The 20,000-nt window shown below is 42.7% G+C and overlaps 2 protein-coding genes across 2 annotated transcripts in view; both read left to right on the forward strand.

The window, feature by feature from the left end:
* Positions 1 to 17,794, forward strand: part of nubp1 (nucleotide binding protein 1 (MinD homolog, E. coli)) — a 19,578-nt gene extending 1,784 nt beyond the window's left edge. Inside the window, exons 4-11 of the mRNA XM_047800848.1 lie at positions 3,947 to 4,015; positions 6,059 to 6,091; positions 6,256 to 6,346; positions 8,603 to 8,757; positions 8,944 to 9,054; positions 10,843 to 10,945; positions 11,478 to 11,561; positions 16,337 to 17,794. Coding sequence (XP_047656804.1) covers positions 3,947 to 4,015; positions 6,059 to 6,091; positions 6,256 to 6,346; positions 8,603 to 8,757; positions 8,944 to 9,054; positions 10,843 to 10,945; positions 11,478 to 11,561; positions 16,337 to 16,395 — 705 coding nt within the window. The 3' untranslated portion in view covers positions 16,396 to 17,794. The remainder of the gene's footprint in view (positions 1 to 3,946; positions 4,016 to 6,058; positions 6,092 to 6,255; positions 6,347 to 8,602; positions 8,758 to 8,943; positions 9,055 to 10,842; positions 10,946 to 11,477; positions 11,562 to 16,336) is intronic.
* Positions 17,795 to 18,806: 1,012 nt separating this feature from the next.
* ciita (class II, major histocompatibility complex, transactivator) overlaps positions 18,807 to 20,000 on the forward strand; it is a 13,661-nt gene continuing 12,467 nt past the window's right edge. The window contains exon 1 of the mRNA XM_027156876.2: positions 18,807 to 19,216. Within this exon, the coding sequence (XP_027012677.2) occupies positions 18,958 to 19,216 (259 nt within the window). The 5' untranslated portion in view covers positions 18,807 to 18,957. The remainder of the gene's footprint in view (positions 19,217 to 20,000) is intronic.

Raw genomic sequence — 20,000 nt, forward strand, 5'->3', positions numbered from 1 at the left:
TGCTGTATACACACACACCACACACACACACACACACACACACACCGTTTCTAAACTCTACATTTCCCTGTACACAAGTGATTAATCTCTGTATCTTCCAGCCACTTTGCTGTCGATTTCCTCAAAACAAACAGAGCATTTTCTCCTGATTCTGTTCTTAATAGTAAAGCAAGAAATTACAACAATATGGAATTGTGGTTCTCATCTTCCGTCTTCTCTTCCTCCTTTTGTCCTTCCTCACAGCTTGAACCGCCAAACTGTAGTAAAAACATGTCTGTGTATTCGCTCGACCTGTAAATCATCACTGTCTTTCTTTCTGCTGTCTCCTTCATCCTTTTCCTTGTCTAACTCAGTTCTTATTTTTTCTGCTCAAATTACGTCCATACATTATACTCCAAGATGATGTTTTATTGCAATAATAATAATAATAACAATAATAATAATAACAGTAATAACGATAATAACATTAATAATAATAATAATAATAATAATAAAAACAATAACTACTACTACTAATAATAACAATAATAATAATAATGATAATAATATAATAATAATAACAATAATAATGATAATAATAACAATACTTGATTCAGTATTCAGGAAAAAGGAAGTTGAGAGAGAAAACTTGTCTGGTTATTAATCTCACAGCGTTTCCCTCAGACACACAACCCTTTGTCTTTTTATGCAAATGAGGTTAAATTATCAGCTGTAAATGTCCATGAAGCCCAGACACACCTAAAAACAGCCCCATCACGCCTCACTGCTACTAAGTACGAATACACCCCATGATCACGAGGAAGTTTCTCTCCCACCCATCATACAGGGTCATGTGCAAAAGTTTTCACCCCCTCACAGTTTCAGTGTGGAAATGGAATAATGCTGCTCCCTAACTTAAAATAGAATGTTAAAAGTGTCGGTTGGTTTTGTGTTTGATTCGATGAAGAGGATTAGAAAGATGAGAGAGATTAGAGCCGAAAGGACGTAAAAAGAAGCCGGAGGAATAAATACAGGTCAAGTCAAGAAGCTTTTATTGTCATTTCGACCATATATAGCTGTCGCGGTACACAGTGACATGAGAGAAAGTTTCCCCAGGATCGTGAAGCTACATAAAGCAAAGACAGATCTATAAGGCGTTAGTAAGTTAGTCCTAGATACATAAAGTGTATCTGTGCAACCTGGTGTACACAGTGTGAGACAAGACAGACAAGACAAACAAGACAGACAAGACAAAAAAATACAAGACAATACACAAAAGACAATAAACAGATACAGCAGTGACCAGTGTTAATACTGTGTGTGTGTTGTGCTCAGTACAGCTCAGTTATTAAGAAGTCTGATGGCTTGTGGGAAGAAACTGTTAGACAGTCCGGTCGTGAGCCCCGAATGCTTCAGTACCTCTTTCCAGATGGCAGGAGAGTGAAGAGTGTGTGTGTGAGGGGTGTGTGTGTGTGTGAGGGGTGTGTGTGTGTGTGTGTGTGTGAGGGGTGTGTGTGTGTGTGTGAGGGGTGTGTGTGTGTGTGTGTGAGGGGTGTGTGTGTGTGTGTGTGGGGTGTGTGTGTGTGTGTGTGAGGGGGGTGTGTGTGTGTGTGTGTGAGGGGTGTGTGTGTGTGTGTGTGTGTGTGTGTGTGTGTGTGTGTGTGTGTGTGGGGTGTGTGGGGTGTGTGAGGGGTGTGTGTGTGTGTGTGTGTGTGTGAGGGGTGTGTGTGGTGGAGTGTGTGGTGAGGGGTGTGTGTGGTGGAGTGTGTGGTGAGGGCTGTGTGAGGGGTGTGTGTGGTGGAGTGTGTGAGGGGTGTGTGTGTGTGTGAGGGGGAGGGGGGGTGTGAGGGGGAGGGGGTGTGGTGGAGTGTGTGTGAGGGGTGTGTGTGGTGAGGGGTGTGTGTGGTGAGGGGTGTGTGTGGTGAGGGGTGTGTGTGAGGGGGGTGTGTGGTGGAGTGTGTGTGTGAGGGGTGTGTGGTGAGGGGTGTGTGTGGTGAGGGGTGTGTGTGTGGTGGAGTGTGTGGTGGAGTGTGTGTGTGAGGGGTGTGTGAAGGGTGTGTGAGGGGTGTGTGAGGGGTGTGTGGTGGAGTGTGTGGTGGAGTGTGTGTGTGAGGGGTGTGTGAGGGGTGTGTGAGGGGTGTGTGAAGGGTGTGTGTGGTGGAGTGTGTGTGAGGGGGGGTGTGGTCCCTCTGTAGAACATGGTCGGGGGGGGGGGGGGATGTGCCTTTCTCAGCCTTCGTAGAGACGCTGCTGGTCTTTCTTGGTGATGGAGCTGGTGTTGAGTGACCAGGTGAAGTTCGCTAGATGAACACCAAGAAGTTTGGTGCTCCTGACGACCTCTACAGATGATCTGATGTTCTGCAGAGTCGCTCTGTCGCTCTCCTGAAGTCAACAACCAGCTCTTTGGTTTTAAAAGCTTCTTGACTTGAAATACAGTTGGCACACACTTGGCCAAACAAGATGTTCACCCTCCTCCATATGTATTTGTTTCGAGTGTTTCAGTACTAAGAATTTTTTGTGACTTTGCTGCCACAGGATGCCACACCTCAAGTCAGTTGGTGGTGTTTCTGAGCCAGCTAGATACTGTGAAGTGTAAGAGGCCATGAACAAGCTGTTCAGCCACTAAGCAGTAACCGAGCAAACTCTATAAATAAGCTACTCAGGGTGGATATAAAAAGAAACACACACCTTGTTATAGGAACTTCTACAGAGTTTCAAATTACCCCTTGGGGTAACAGTCGCTTCAGATGTGCTTCGTGGCTGAGCAGCTGCACAGGCCTCAGATCACTCCTCGAGGGAGCAGCACAAACGAGTCGCTCTCAGACGAGTCGCTCTCAGACGAGTCGCTCTCAGACGAGTCGCTCTCAGACGAGTCGCTCTCAGACGAGTCGCTCTCAGACGAGTCGCTCTCAGACGAGTCGCTCTCTGACGAGTCGCTCTCTGACGAGTCGCTGTCAGTTGATTCGCTGTCAGTTGATTCGCTGTCAGTCGAGTCGCTCTCAGACGAGTCGCTCTCAGACGAGTCGCTCTCAGACGAGTCGCTCTCAGACGAGTCGCTCTCAGTCGAGTCGCTCTCAGTCGAGTCGCTGTCAGACGACTCGCTGTCAGACGACTCGCTGTCAGACGACTCGCTGTCAGACGACTCGCTGTCAGACGACTCGCTCTCAGACGATTCGCTCTCAGACGATTCGCTGTCAGTCGATTCGCTCTGAGACAAGTGACTATTTAAATTTGATATCATTCAGATATCTGTAATAAAAATAGACTAAGAATAAAATTACACTAAAATGGATTTTGACAGGTAGTCAAAAGGGGGGAAAAAAGTTCATCGCACGGCACGCGGCATGAATCCCCACCTCACTTTGACGAATCTTTATATATAAACGTGTCAGTTAATAAATAAATGACGAAATCTGTAACCTGTCATTAAGATTATTCCCTGAGCACATGGAGGAACTTGTAGAGCTGCAGGTGAGTGAAGGTGAGATGGAAGTTTTTCTTCCTGTAACATCACAGCGCGCCGTGTCTTAGTCCTCTCACACCACCAACGTCTTTTAGTCATTTACAAGGTTTTATTGGTAAAAAAACACTCGCATCTTGGTCTCTTACACATTCCTGGTTATGTTTATCACCCTGAAACATCTGTCAACCGAGTTCCTGTTTCCACTCGAGCTATAAACAGTCGCTCATTCACTCGTTACTTTCACTCATGTGAACAAGAAAGCACACGGCTCTTAAAGGTTAACTCAGAGGTTTTATTTATAAGCCCTGTACTAAAACTTTACTGAGGGAGTCTCAGTTCCTCAACCATCACCATCGCTCTCCACACCTCCTTAAAAAACATTAGTCACTCAAATTATTATTAAAAATACACAATTACATATTAAATAATACGAAAGAAAGAAAGGAAGGGAAGGCTGGTCGTTTCACGTCACGACGGTTAACAGCTTCTCGTCTTTAATTCCAGGTGGCTCTGCTGGACGTGGACATCTGTGGACCATCAATACCCAGAATGATGGGGCTGGAAGGAGAGCAGGTACAACAACACACTGCTTCTGTCACCGAGGGTTAAACCCAGGGTGGGGGAGGGGAAGAGGGAGAGAGGGAGGGAAGTGCGGGAGTAGACGAGAGGGAGAGAGTTAGGGAGGAAGTTGATGAGAGGAAAGGGGAGGGAGGGAGGGAAATAAAGGGAGGGAAGGAAATAGAGAGAAGAGAGGGAAGTGGGGGAAGGGGAGGGAGGGAAATAGGGAGTAGGGACTTTTTTTTCTTTTGGAGTCTTTTCCTTTCCTTTCCTTTTCTCTCTTCCTCTCGTTCTTTCCCTTCCTTCTTTCCTTTCCTCTTTCCCTCTTCTCTTTCCCTTTTTCTTCTTCCCTCTTTCTTCCCCTTTCTTTCTTTCCTTTCTCTCTTTCCCTCTCGCTCTTTCCTTTCTTTTTCTTTCCCTCTTTTCCTTTCTTTCTTCCCTCTTTTCTTTCTTTCTTCCTCGTTTCTTTCTTTCTGTCCTCTTTCTCTTTCCCTTTCTTCTTTCCTTTTCTCTCTTTCCCTCTTTCTCTTTCCCTTCTTTCTTTCCTTCTCTCTCTTTCCCTCTTTCTCTTTCCCTCTTTTCTTTCTTTCTTCCCTCTTTCTGAGGGAAAGGGAGGGGGAGCAGAGGAGAGAGGAGCTCATATCTAAAGAGAAAATCCAAATGAAGAGCCCCAGAATTTTTCATTAAAGAAGAAAAAGAAAATGTCACAAAAGGCAGTGGAAGCGTTATTAAAAGGTTGTTAATACGTTATTAATAGGTTTTAACTGTAAGCTCATATTTTACATGTAATCCTATAAAGCAGTGGTCCCCAAACCCCCGGGCCGCGGGCCAAATGTTACCGGGCTTCCCAAGGAACATTAAATTATTCCCATTTTATTTACTGTGGTGTATTTCTCTCGGGTTTGTGCGACTTTCCATGGACGAGAAGTTAACCGGGAGCTGAGAGACGTCACCTAAAGCCGCACCGATACCGCGCATGCGCAAAATATCATGATATCAGGCCGGGTTTAGGTGACGTCTGGAGCTGAGCGGCTGCGAGCGGCAGTGGTGGTGTAGCTTTGGTGGAGAGAGAAGGTGTGTATCGCTCTTCTCTCTGTTCACCGGTACTTTGTCATGTTTAACAGTGCTTGGTGTTCGTGTATATTGTGTTTGCTCAAATTTAACCCACAAATTAGTAAAATTTATTCATTTTAATTTAATTGTATTGCCATAACCCCCCACCCCCACCCCCAGCGGGCCGTAGTAAAATTATCAAAAGGTTGGGGACCACTGCTATAGTGTCCAGTGTTCAGCATCATGTGACTCTGGACAGGAATCCCTCCTGTAGCTCCACCCCGTCGGGTCAGTAACGTTACAACACCACTTTTTTTTTTAATCAAAAATCCTACAATAAACATCACGTCTTTGTTCCTCTTTAAACCCTCTTCGTTTCTTCATGGCTTTTCTCTAGAAGTTTCCATTCCACTTTCTGCTCTCCATGTTGCTCAATAACGCATCCTGAGACAGATTTGTCATTAACATTCAAATCCGTGTTATAAACGTGTTATTCAGAGTCTCACGTCTGCGTGACGTTTGTCGTCTTTAGTCCTTTACAGAAATGTGTGTGTTTTAAACATGTAAATGTTTGGTGTAGGTTTTTTTTTCCCTTCCCTCTTTAAGCTCTTGGTTCAGTGGCGTATACAGTAGACGCTTCCTCTTTTCTAATACGGCTCTGTTCCTCACAACCGCACCGCATGCTCTTTACTCACCTTCACACTCCAGTTTTTTGCAAATAAATGTTTGCTGTGATGAAGGTCTTCAGTTTTGGATTAAAAAACACGTCCTGAAGAGTTTTATTCCTTTTACACCTCAGCAGTGTGTCTGTGATTTACACCGTTTATTAATTATAGCTGCAGTGTGTGTGTGTGTGTGTGTATGTGTGTTCTTGTTTCTTGTGTGTGTTTATGATCCGTGTGTGTGTGTGTGTGTGTGTGTGTGTGTGTGTGTGTGTGTGTGTGTTCTTGTTTCTTGAGTGTGTGTTTATGATCCGTGTGTGTGTGTGTGTGTGTGTGTGTGTAGGTTCATCAGAGCGGCTCTGGCTGGTCTCCTGTGGTGAGGATCTGTGATATTTCTATTATATTTTATATATTCACACAAATGTTAATAGGTTAAGCTGCATGTTTTTGGTTGTCGTTAATGTCACGTGTGTGTGTGTGTGTGTGTGTGTGTGTGTGTGTGTGTGTGTGTGTGTGTGTGTGTGCGTGTTTCCTTCTCAGTATGTAGAAGATAACCTGGCCGTCATGTCCATCGGCTTCCTGCTCAGCAGTCCTGATGACGCCGTGATCTGGAGAGGACCGAAGAAAAACGGTGGGTGAAGCAACAGTGATTGTGAGGAAAGAGAGGAGAAAAGAAAAAGAGGAGAGGAGAAAAAGAGAAGGAGAAAGAGTAGAGGTAGAGAGGAGCGGAGAAAAGGAGGAGGAGAAAGAGGAGAAAGAAAGGAGATGAGAGAGGCTGAACAAAGAAAGAGAGGAGAGAGAGACAGCTCTGACATATTTCTCAGCACATTTACAGTTACAGTGGTAACTTCCTCCTCCTCCTCCTCCTCCTCCTCCTCTTCTTCTTTTTCAGCTGTCTGTTTTTCCACATTTAAATATCCTACCAGCACAGAAGGTCACTACGTTTACCTGGTAAACAGGAGCTCACGGTGTGGTTACTACAGTCTACCGAGTTTGTTCTAAACAGTATTTAGGGCAAGTTTCACTTCCCCCCTAACAGGTGATCTGCACTGGTGCACATCGTGTGTCCATCAGCTGCTGTGCTGTTTGTGACACCGTCTCAGTTCTGGTGTGCACAAACAACCGTATGAGATGCAGAGCGTTTTAGATTAACATCTGTCAGTATTTAAGCAGAATACATCAACATCTGTCAGTATTTAAGCAGAATACATCAACATCTGTCAGTATTTAAGCAGAATACAACATCTGTCAGTGTTCAAGCAGAATACATCAACATCTGTCAGTGTTCAAGCAGAATACATCAACATCTGTCAGTATTTAAGCAGAATACATCAACATCTGTCAGTATTTAAGCAGAATACAACATCTGTCAGTGTTCAAGCAGAATACATCAACATTTGTCAGTGTTCAAGCAGAATACATCAACATCTGTCAGTATTTAAGCAGAATACATCAACATCTGTCAGTATTTAAGCAGAATACAACATCTGTCAGTATTTAAGCAGAATACAACATCTGTCAGTGTTCAAGCAGAATACATCAACATTTGTCAGTGTTCAAGCAGAATACATCAACATCTGTCAGTGTTTAAGCAGAATACATCAACATCTGTCAGTGTTTAAGCAGAATACATCAACATCTGTCAGTATTTTCCTTTTTCTGCGACACACAAAAAGTCGTCCGTTACAAAACTTTAACGGACGGAAGGAGTCTCAAGTGCCAGCTGTTGCCATAGAAACGTATTTAAACCCGTGCGTTAGCTATAAATAAACCTGTGATTTCCTGCCACACTAAAGTCAGAGCTGCTGTTCTGACCAATCAGCGTCCAGGATCCAATCCGGAGCACCGATTATAATGTTCTCCTGTACATCATCAGGAATAAAGTTCATCTCCCGGTGACGAAACCGGGTCGAGACGAACGACAATAAAGACGATATTTCGGTGTTGATTCACACATTTGTTTGTTCTTTTATTGTTGTTGTTTTCTAAAAGTCTGGTGTCAGTGTGTGAAAGCAGCGTTCAGGAGGGGATGTGATTCGAGGTTAAAATGAAGACGAAGCTCGTTTGATGAGAGAGAGGTGTGTGGTGTGTTTCTCTGAGATTAGCGAAACTTACGCAAAACCTCAGCTGATTGGGGAAGTAAAACTGGGGAGGAAGAGACTTTTTTACTTAATGTTCCTGGAGACATATTTTTGTTCTTTCTCCTTATTGTCAGATGGCGGTTTTCTTTTTTCTTTTCTATTTCTTGGTAACAGGCTTATATTTTATATACATATATGTGTGTGTGTGTGTGTGTGTGTGCATATGAGAAACACGATGTCATTCTTATGTAACATATAAATAAAGCAAAAGCAATAATAGAGTTATTTTAATTACTCAGACGAAAAGAAAAATCAATCAGCTTGTGTGATGTCTCATTGTACCTCATAGATTAATTCATTAATGATTAAATTCCTTTCTGTGTATGGGTGTGTGTGTGCGCCTGTGTGTGTTTTTTGCGTGTGTGTGTGTGTGTGTGTGTGCACGTGCATGTGTGTATGGGTGTGTATGGGTGTGTGTGCGCGCCTGTGTGTTTTTTGCGTGTGTGTGTGTGCACGTGCATGTGTGTGTGTGTGTGTATGGGTGTGTGTGTGCGGTGTGCGTTTTGTGTATGTGTGTGTGTTTTGTGTGTGCGTGCGTGCGTGTTTTGTGCATGTGTGTTTTGTGCATGTGTGTGTGTGCGTGTGTTTTGTGCATGCATATGTGTGTGCATGTGTGTTTTGTGCATGTGTGTGCGTGCGTATGTGTGTGTGCATGTGTGTTTTGTGCATGTGTGTGCGTGCGTATGTGTGTGTGCATGTGTGTTTTGTGCGTGCGTGTGTGTGTGCGCGCGTGTGTGTGTGTGCAGGCATGATAAAGCAGTTCCTGAGAGATGTAGATTGGGGTGAGCTGGACTACCTGATCGTGGACACGCCGCCAGGAACCTCTGATGAGCACCTGTCTGTAGTGCAGTACCTGAGTGGTGCAGGCATCGATGGGGCTGTTATTATAACTACACCACAGGTGCACACACACACACACACTCCCCTTTGCCTTGTGTAATCAGACCACAGTGTCCTACGTTTGGGGAAATAATAATCTTTCATTTGCAATAAAAATGACTTTCTCCATTTAAGGAAGTGAAGTGAAGACGTCCTCCTCCTGCCTCTGATGCACTTCCTGTCCCTTTGTTCTTTTCCCCCCAAACAGGAAGTGTCTCTGCAGGACGTACGTAAAGAGATCAGATTCTGTCAGAAGGTCAAGCTGCCGATCATCGGCGTGGTGGAGAACATGAGCGGCTTCGTGTGCCCTAAATGCAAGGCGAGTAAAACACGGGAATTGTATGCAAAAGTTTTGGCACCCCCCAGGCTAAAGTACAGATACACACAACAAACAGTGTAACACACGCTACAGTCCACTGTTCTGAGATGTGGCAGTTGCTTCAATGGTAAAAACATTTTTAAATAAGCTTAAAAAAAAATCAAAATGAAATTTATAAAATTTTGAAATATTTATATAAAAATATTTTTTATTCATATTCTAAAACAATTACCTTTTTTTCTTTCCCATTTTCCCTGCAGTTTATTTGCAGACAGTTGATTTATGTTACCATACATCTTGTGTATCGCTGTTACAGAACTCAAGCTTGATGAATGAATGAGAACTTTAATATGAGCTGTGAAAACACCTTTAAATACAGTGTTACACACACACACACGCGCGCACACACACACACACACACACACACACACTGCAGAGCTGAGCTCATAGATTTCTTACCACCCGCCTGCAGAACTTCCGTAAAAGCCCACACACTCACACACTCACACACACACTCACAGACACACACATTCACACACACACTCACACACACACACACACATTCACACACACACACACACATTCACACACTCACACACACTCTCACACACACACTCTCACACACACTCTCTCACACACACACACACACACACACACACTCACACACACACACTCACACACACACACTCACACACACACACTCACACACACATTCACACACACATTCACACACACACACACACACACACACACACACACACACACACACACATTCACACACTCACACACACTCATACACTCACACTCACACATACTCACACACACACACTCACACACACACACTCACACATACTCACACACACACACACTCACACACACACACACACACACACATTCACACACACTCATACACTCACACTCACACACATCCACTCACTCACACACACTTACACACACACAAACACTAACACCCCCCCACACACACACACTCTCTCTCTTACCCCCCCACACTCTCTTTCCCCCCCCCACACACACACACACTTACACACAAACACTAACACCCCCCCACACACACACACACACTCCCCCCACACACTCTATTCTGAAATGCTGTAAGCGTTTGTTTTTAAAAACAAACTAAATATTAAGAGGATTTTTTTACTGAAGAATCAGAACTTTAGTGACTACGTTTGAACCCGACAGACTTTATGTGATCACCCCAGAACCCAGAGGCTGTAACGGAGAGATGTGACGGTTCTTGTGCATTTAAAATAATTCATCTTCAGATCCAGAAATCACGTTTGTCTGAGCAGCGCCCGGACCCGGTGTCTGTGTGACGTGTCGCCTGCCTCATCATTCCTTCAGCGTTCACACCGTGTGGAGACGGATTATCTCCTGATTACTCTTTTACACACTGACCCGTGAAGCTAAGGACTTCAGTTTGGTCCTAAATTTCAGCTCTTTTTTTTTTTTTTTTAGTTTATTTTTTAACCTTGGTTTCCAGGGGACTTTCCCCGCATGAGGAACTCGGTGTTAAGGACTGCTGACGACTTTATCTGCATTTATCCACCTTTTAATCATGAACACTAAATCAACAGAACTGCAGACATATTACTTAAATCGTGTTTGTGGTGTTTTCCCTTTTTAAATCGCTTCCTTCTTCATTTTCACCCCTAACTCTCCTTTACTACAGACTTTCCCCGCATCAGGACTTTGACTTAAGTTGATCCCATGTGTCTGAAATCTTATTCACATCATCTACTTAAATTTCATCGTGTCTTCTAACAGAACACGTCTCAGATTTTCCCTCCGTCCACCGGAGGAGCTCGGCGGATGTGTGAGGACCTGAGTCTGCCTCTGCTGGGACGAGTTCCACTGGACCCACGTATAGGTACGCCGTGCCGCCCGCTTCTGCGTTCTGATTGGTCCGTTCTCTGACACTAGCGAAGCCGCGTTTCTCAGGTTTATATCGATTAATTCGCTCGTTCGAATACGTCATCGTTTCTATGGCGGCAGCTCCTTCGTAACACGGACGGACGCGAGTCATCGCTATGCGTCCGGATTCTGTCGTACGCCGTAAATACACAAACGTTCTCAGTAACACGACACTTCTTCTGGTGAAAGCGGGAACTTCTTCCACAGACGTTGTGCAACATCAAAAGCAGCTATAAAAAGATAAATTCAGTCATTCACATGAAATATATAAAGCCGTTAATGGTCGGCAAGAACAAGAGCGATAAAACGCAGCTATTTAAATAATCTACTTTATTTTAATACGAATAAGTTCATGTTACTATTTTCTATTATTCATGTTACGTAGAATTTTTTTTTTAACCATGTTTTACATTTTTTAATTGTGATTCTTTTCTTTCTTTCTTTCTTTCTTTCTTTCTTTCTTTCTTTCTTTCTTTATTTATTTAAAGGTCGAAGCTGTGACGAGGGAAAGTCTTTCCTAAACGAAGTGCCAGATTCTCCGGCGGCTGCAGTCTACCAGGCGATAGTGCAGAGTACGACCAAACACACACTTCCTGTTTCTTGGTTGTTTTTTTTTTTTTTTTTTTTTTCCTTCAGGGTCATGTCAGGACACGTGTCCTGAAAATAAGGGTTTAAATATGTTGGTGAAACGACACTTTCTCCCCAAACTGGGTGGGAGACGCTTTTGGTTTGGTGGTTATTTTTGGAGCTCGTCCTCTGTAAGCATTCTGAATTCGAAGGAACGACAAATGATGACGAAGAGATCCATAAAATAGATTTTAGGTTCAAACGGAAGCACAAAAAGTCAAAGCTTGTGGGACCTTTTTATACAACAGATTCAACACACAACTGTACAACAAAACAATATTAAACAATGCAGATTATTTAATATCACACCAAAAGGCTCTGAGAAAAGGGGAAGGTCGTGCAGGGAGACGTGCCTTCAACACACAGGCGAAACCTGTTTACTGACTCTACAGAGCTGGACACACCCCCCCGGAGGCGGGGCTTATTAGATATCCCTTTGTTTTGGTGTCAGTAACAAAGGACAGGTACAGAAAAGGTGGACATTTTCATTTCTGAAAGTCAGAAGAACAGGAATGTTTTGTGATTCGGTGAACGAGACAGAATGTGACTCTGAGCTACTCTTTTTTTCCCCCTGAGAGCAGCACGTTTGTCTGTTTAAAACACGGAGGTCTTTAGCGAGCCGAGTCTGATCTGAAAGCAGAGATTCACTTCCCTGTCAGTCGAGTCGTGGCTCAGGTTTGCTCGTGCTTTGCATGCAGCCGGCAAAGCACCTGCTGAAGCCGGTCTGAACGTCGAGCCTGTGAGGAAGCAGACGTCCGTACTGTGCGGCTAGACGTCTGCGGGGGCTTTTTACTACCTCTTCTTCTCAAGAATTGCCTCAGTGTTACTAATAATAACAGGGTTACATTCTCTAACCTCTCGACTCACCTCCGCCCCAAACCAAACTCTCAGACTGACCTCATTCTTCATACATGTACTCATAGCTCATAACACTGATCCGAGTCGTCGTGTCACTCACTGCTGAAGATGTACAGATTTGTAAAGTCCTTTGACTTTATTCACTGTAGAATCTACATTTTCTGTCCAGTCCATTTCTGCTTCTCAGCCAGCATCCAGTTCTTCTCTGATACGGTGTGAAGAACAATCACAACCCAGCAAAAATACTCAGATGGGATTCTTTGGGATTTGAGAAAATCAGTGAAAAGCCAGTAATTGCTGTGGTGCATTTGTGTGTGTGTGTGTGTGTGTGTGTGTGTGTGTGTGTGTGTGTGAGTGTGTGTGTGTGAGCAGAGTTGCAGAGTAATACCACGAGTCGTTTTAATCCCGGTCTGTAACATCTGCAGCACCTCCTCATTCACCACCAGACTCCAGAAGGTGTCGGTTCTCATGCACGTGGGCGTTTTGGAGAAGAGCCACCTCTGTATTAAAAGCCCCCTTTTTTTTGTGCAACAATCTGTGGTATAGCAAAGCTGATGAAATGACTTGTATACATCCATAAAAATGGAAAACACCGTTCTCTCCTGCCGGTGTAATGTGATCTGCAAGCTTTATACTTACAGCACATGCTGGCAAACCACGTGACTGGCAGGAAAATCCTGACGTGGAGCTCTGGTCACATTTAGTGTAGATAAATGTTCGAAGTTTACATGCGTTCCTTTGCAGAAACTGGTTTATTTATTTTTATTTATTTGTTTGTTTGTTTGTTTATCTATTTATTTTATGTCTGTTTGTTTTTGTCTATTTTATTTATTTATTTAGTTTGTTTTATTCATTTATTTATATTTATTTATTTATATAAATAAATAAATATAAACAAATATAAATAAATATTTGTTTATATTTATTTATTTATATTTTATCTTTGTTCATTTTTGTCTTTATTTAGTTATTTTTTTTGTCTTATTTATTTGTATTTATTTATTTATTTATATTTGTGTTTATTTTTAAATATTTTATTTATTTGTCTTTATTTTTTTAGTTTTATGTCATTGCTCCATTTTTATTTATTTATTTGTTTGTCTATTCTGTCTTTATTTTTTATTAATTATTTTTATGTATTCGTTTGTTTGTTTGTTCTGTATATATTTGTTTTTTATTTATTTATTTATTTATTTTTACGTCTTTGTTTGTTTGTTTATTTATTTGTGTGTTTGTTTGTTTGAACCCAAAGCCGCAGTAGTGATGAAGAAGCCGCTCTAAATCTGCCGCTTCTTTCGATTTCCTTGCAGAATTTTCTTACCTGCCCCTTACATCTTTTCCACCCCAGTACACCAAATAATCACGGCCCAGGATCTGATTACGTCAATAAAACCAGGCTATTTATGGCTTTACTGATACTAGTAAAATAGATCAAGCTTTATTATTAACAGACTAGTAGTAAATTAAGCAGTCTATTAAACTCTACAGTCCAAAAGTTAGCACTGAGGGTAAAAACAAAATGGAAGTGTACATCGGCGTCGCATTCAGTTCGGCTTTTTGAAGTTCCCGTGGTGACGATAACGACAAACAACAACATTTACAGCCGTGGACGGTAAACGCCACACCTTTCACCAGTCCACACCGGTACGACCTGCCATTTAACCTCCCCACAGTTTAAGGAAGCACACGTTTATTTCATTAGAGCTGCACATCCTGAATGTCTGATTCCTTTTAAACCACAGCAGTCTGACTACAGTAAGAAGTCGTGCCTTAGTACTGAATAAATCTGCACCTTCTACACAATCAGTCCAGAACTCAGCGGCGTCAGAAGCTCCGATTCTTCTTCGTTTAGTCCAGCCGGATTATCAGTGGCTCAGAGTTTTGTAGCAGCGTTTTATCTCTGAGGAATTTAGGAAGCTGTTATTTTCACAGTTCCAGGCTGCTGAGCAGAAACATTTTAACCCGAGAGACAGAATCTGAGAGTAGAGATCATTAATTCAGGGTTAAAGGTCATGCTCGAGCGCTCTGCGGTGTTCTGGGTAGTTTAACACTGAGCACAGAGTGTTCGGGAATGCGTTCGGCTAAACGGCTAAGACGCGGCAGGCGCCATGTCGTGTTAATTTCTAATTGCTTGTACCTCAAAAGGATAGAAAATATCTGGTAGTCCTTTCAGACTCAGCATCAGTGAGCAGGACACTGAAGTCTCTACGAGGACTACACCAGCTCCGAGGCGAGGACGTGGACGGCTTTGAGGTCCTCGGAATCTTCAAAAAATGTTCTACCACTGCTGTCTGGTCCACAGGGAGGTTTCGCCAAGCGGATAACAAGTACACCAAGACGTACTAGCAAAGCTGGACTGGACACCGCTAACCGAGGAACAAGGTCAAGTGGGAGACACTGGGGGAGCCCAGAAGGTTCTGATGCCACCACAGAACATCATGTTGAGTCTTATGGAAGAGTTTATCACAGAGTCAGGTGGACTCAGCAGTCAGCCTTGAAGAACCTTCAAAAGTTAAAGCCGGTGTCTTCATCGTGTCAAAAACAGACAACAGATCCTGGTGTGCAAAGACTTCCCCTGAAGCTCACGAGGACACCTGGGCAATTAATTCATATGTTGTGGTTTTTCTGACCTTACATGAATGAAAATATGCAAATTCATTCATTCGTTCATTTCCTACCGCTTATCCGAACTACCTCGGGTCATGGGGAGCCTGTGCCTATCTCAGGAGTCATCGGGCATCGAGGCAGGATACACCCTGGACGGAGTGCCAACCCATCACAGGGCACACACACACACTCATTCACACACACTCACACACTACGGACAATTTCCCAGAGATGCCAATCAACCTACCATGTATGTCTTTGGACCGGTGGAGGAAACCGGAGTACCCGGAGGAAACCCCCGAGGCACGGGGAGAACATGCAAACTCCACACACACAAGGTGGAGGTGGGAATCGAACCCCAACCCTGGAGGTGTGAGGCGAACGTGCTAACCACTAAGCCACCGTGACCTCCGTGCAAATTCACCCATTTAGAAATAAGTGTCCTAGTAACAAAAGCGAGACTGAGAGGATTTGACTGAGCGGGTTTTTTTTTTTTTACTTCTGAAGTGTAAAAGGTTATGAGATAACCCTGACTACCCAGGGACAGTCCAGGAAGTGTGTCATTTCAGCCCGTCTTCAGGAAGCACGTTATATTTGGTCCAATCTACAGAGATTTATCCACACGATTTCTACTAGTGATTCATCTCACAAAAGGAAACTCTCTGTTCTTGTGTTTGTAATCGGGACTAAAACTTATCTGCGCCCACAGAACTTTCAGAATGGTTAATCCGCCGTGGCTTCGGTTAACAGAAAGTGTAGACACAACAGACATTTCCTTTCTAATCAGAACGTCAGATCAGCAAGAGCCGAAGAACCGAAGAAACTCGCGTCTTTCAAAAGAACCCTGTGTCTGAGAGAAGACACCGATGCTTAGATGGCCGTGTGTTAAACATGGAGAACATCTTCAGGGTGACTTTTACTCGTGTTTAAAAGCAACATTTGTGTCTCGCTTGCAGTTTGTTAGCATCACACTCCGGTGACCTCAAAGACGTGTTCAGTTTACATGCAGCAGTGGTGCGAGATGGGTTTAACGTGTGTGTGTGTAAGGGGCTAAAAGGAAACGAAGACACGAGTGTTTTCACTTCAAAAAACCCTGAGAGAAAAAAAAACCCAGAAGTGTCGGCTGTAAGGAAACGTGTAGAGTCGAGCATTAAGAATGAACTCTCTCATTACAGGAATGAAATCTACTCTATATGTTATTTAGGTATAACTATTGTATATAAGTGCTAACTTTATTTATTTATTTATTTTACAGGTATAAAAGATTACTGCGCTTCCGGTTCCTCCTCAGATGGAAACACAGATATGGAGTGAACATCAGCGCCAGACAAACCAAACCGTCTGTGGTTTCGATCACAATCACTATCGATTCCTGATTCGGATCCGCACACAAACGTGTCGTCCCCCCCCCCCATGTTTCTTCTGCAAACACCTGAAATCCAAAGCGCAGGATGTTTGTTGAAAAAGACTTGACTTGACTCGAAAAAGTCTTTCGTTTTTACCGAATGAACGTCCACAGGAATCTGAGTCATTTCGGGTCATGAATGGCTCGCAGTGTTCCCTGAAAATTTACTGTAAGTGTTTTTTTCCAAGGAGAATTACGGCTCGGCCACTTGTTTTATTTACTTTTTTTTTATCGCTCTTTCTGATTCTTCCAGATTTCTTACTGGATACTGACATCTTCCTCAATCCCGATCCTTTATCATATTCAAAGAAATACAAAGAAATAAATCTCCGTCCGAGTTTATGGGGTTAAATGAACAGTTCCTTTAATTCCTCGCTAAACAAGAAGCTATGGTAATGGTTTAAATCTTCCTCTTTATAAACACCAGCGAAGCATTTAAAAGAGGAACATTTTAAACCATTACCACGGCGGAGGTGCAGAATTTCTGAGCTGAATATATATATAAAATGTATTTTCTCATCGAATGATGTAAAGTGTACAAATCAGCATCGGGACACGAGTTACATGACGAGTGACGAGTCTGTAATACAGCGTGTGGTCTTTAATAAACCCAGGTCTGATCCGCATCAACGTCCCAGTTCACATCTGATCCATTTCTCTGTTTTCCAAACGTCATCTCCATAAAAAGCCGCCATCACGAACCGCTAAAAAACGCCGCCACGGCTAACCTCGTGCTAGCAAAACGATCGAATATTAAATCATAACGTCGTAAAATTCACATCAATCGTTTTCGTTCTGGAAATAAACACTTCATTAAGGTGAAAGTCTAGAAATTAGATCCGTCATCTCCATATAACGAAAACAAAATGGATGTCTAGGCAGTAAATATGTTGATTTTTTTACTTATATATACTTTTGATTGTCCACCATTTTTCTACACGTCGTCGTCCCTGTCGTTCCTGCACGACCTTTAAAACATAGCAGCGACTCCGAACGTGGAAGTTTTTTAAAAACACGCTGAAAAGGTCCGAAGTATTTAACCAATAAAACACTGCGAAGAAGAAACAACACGTCTGTTATGTAAACACACCGGAGCTTTTTTGTCCTGGGGATTTACCCAAGGAACCGTTTTTCTTTTGTACTTTTTACTTTTTTTTTTTTTTTTATAAATCAGGATCCTTGTAAAATTGTACACGTTGTTGTTGTTATTATTATTAGACCGAAAGAAAATGTGGTGATTAAATCATGTGTTTTGTTTTTTTATACGATTTATGTTAGAAAGTATCTAATAAATTCTATTAAACCATTGCATTGTTTTATTTATTCCCACACACACACACACACACACACACACACACACACACACACACAAATACATACTCCTCACCCAATAAAACTCCTACCGTATCCGCAGACTTTTTGTAAGGTTCGAAACCCTTTGTGTTTTTTAATGGTTTATTGGATACGTAACGGTTCTTAGCTTCCAGATACTAGAACCTTTTTCTTTAGGTTCTACATCCTTCAAGTCTTCTTCGCAGTAAATCCGGGTTCTTCAGGGGTTCTTTAAATGGGTGCTTTCATGTATTCAAGCACATGTGTGTATTCATCCAGTAAACCTCGTAAATCCAAGGTGTGTATTAGCTGGTAAGGGATTGTGGAAACTCTCTGATGGGAAAACATCTCTAAGGGTTCTTTAAGGGTTCTTAAAGGGTTTACTGGATTTTTTTTTTTTTATTATTTGTATTTTTCCAGGTGCTTGTAGTGGAAGTTAAACACTGTTTGTAAGGACGCAGTAAAAGTGTACTGATGATTTTTTTTTTTCTAACACACGACACAAATGACTCGGTATTTTATTAATATAAGTTTGTTGGGGATTTCCACAAATTCACTGTTGTCTGAAATAAGTTCACAAATTTCTTGCAGAATTGAAAGTCACTACACGAGACTTTAAGAATGAGAGCCGCAGCTGTGACGGCTCTATATCATAAAATTCCTTTTATTTATTAATAGTTTGTGTTCTCTGTTTATGATTAAACGCGAATGACGATTTCAGAATTGTTTCAGGTTTATTTTAGAAAGTCTAAACGAGTGTGTTTTCTTTTCTACAGCTTGATTTGTAGTTTGTGTGAACGGTGCTGATCTCGGATCAGGTTTGTGGATCCGTGATTTTATGCACTGCATCATTGTGATGGAAACAAACTTCTCTCTTCTCCCTTACATCCGATTTCTAGTCTGAAAAAAAAAAAGTGAAGTGAGATCGAGCCATCCCTTTTCGGCGTATATGCCTGTTTCTCTGATTTGGGAAAAGGACATGTGAAACTGTCTGTGCATTGAACGCTGGAGATCATTGATGCTTTGGTGCGACTTGCTTTTCAGCTGATCCTCCAACCCGACAGCCTGGATGTTTCGAGAAGGTCCTGGATGCCTCGTGGGAATCCTATGAAGAGCTCCACCGATGGTCTCGTGGAATCATGGTGCCTTTCAAAGAGGTTCTTTCTGAAGTGAGGAAGGTCCTGCAGGAGGAGAACCTCCTTCCTTCACTTCTTGCCCAGCTTGTAGAGGCTCAGATCTTCTCAGCTCAGTACTACCAGACCTTTATTTCGGAGAATCTGTGCGATGTGGATGTAGATGAAATGGCAAGGAGACTCGCGCTCCCTGTTTGGGAGAAATGGGATGCCAGTAAAGTCATCCTCTCCTCAGTGCTCATGGAGAATGAGCCAGAGAACCATGGTATGATCTTTCTCTAATCCCTTGGTGATTTGGGGGTTTTTTTTTCCCCAATTGATAGTTTTCTGCATTATTATTAGTAGTAGTATTTGCAGTAGTAGTAACCAGGCCTAGCATGTTTCCTGGAAACCTTGTATATTCAGAGAATCTGCCAAAAATAAACCTCGGGGTAAGTCATGGGAAGAATGTGGCACTGCAGTCAGGAGGAAACTTGTTTTTCTTCTAAGACGCAGGTTAACATTGTAAAATATTTACCTCTGGTACAGAGCCAAGCCTCGCAAAGATCATACACATTCCTGCCTGGCAGGTTTTATTCTCAATGCCATAGTAATCGTGTACTATTAGTGATGTCATTGTTTTATTTTCACACGTTGTCCATACATTAGATCGTCGTGACCCTTATGCTTGTTTAAGCAGCGTATATTCGTGTGGGGAAAACACCAGACACTCCAGTGGTGATGTTATCATGGGCACTGCACCAGGAAGTCAGGAAGTGCCAGCTTTAGCCACAGTGTTTTGTGTAGTGTTGTAATAGTGATGCAGCTGGCATTTGTACTACTCTAAAGCCAAAAATAAATAAATAATGGCATGGGAATTTGGGAAAACACCTATTATGTTGAGGAGTGGCATATGTGATGAGATAGAGATAGACAGGCAAGCACAGGAGCCACAAGCAGTAACAGTAAAGGAGCAAAAGTATGAGCACCTCGTCCATCACAAACACATGTTGTGATGAGCCCTGACTCAACCACACTGAACACCCTCAACATCCCATCATCAGTGTCTG

This window comes from Tachysurus fulvidraco, chromosome 15 (genome assembly GCF_022655615.1).
Source record: "Tachysurus fulvidraco isolate hzauxx_2018 chromosome 15, HZAU_PFXX_2.0, whole genome shotgun sequence".
Taxonomy (NCBI): domain Eukaryota; kingdom Metazoa; phylum Chordata; class Actinopteri; order Siluriformes; family Bagridae; genus Tachysurus; species Tachysurus fulvidraco.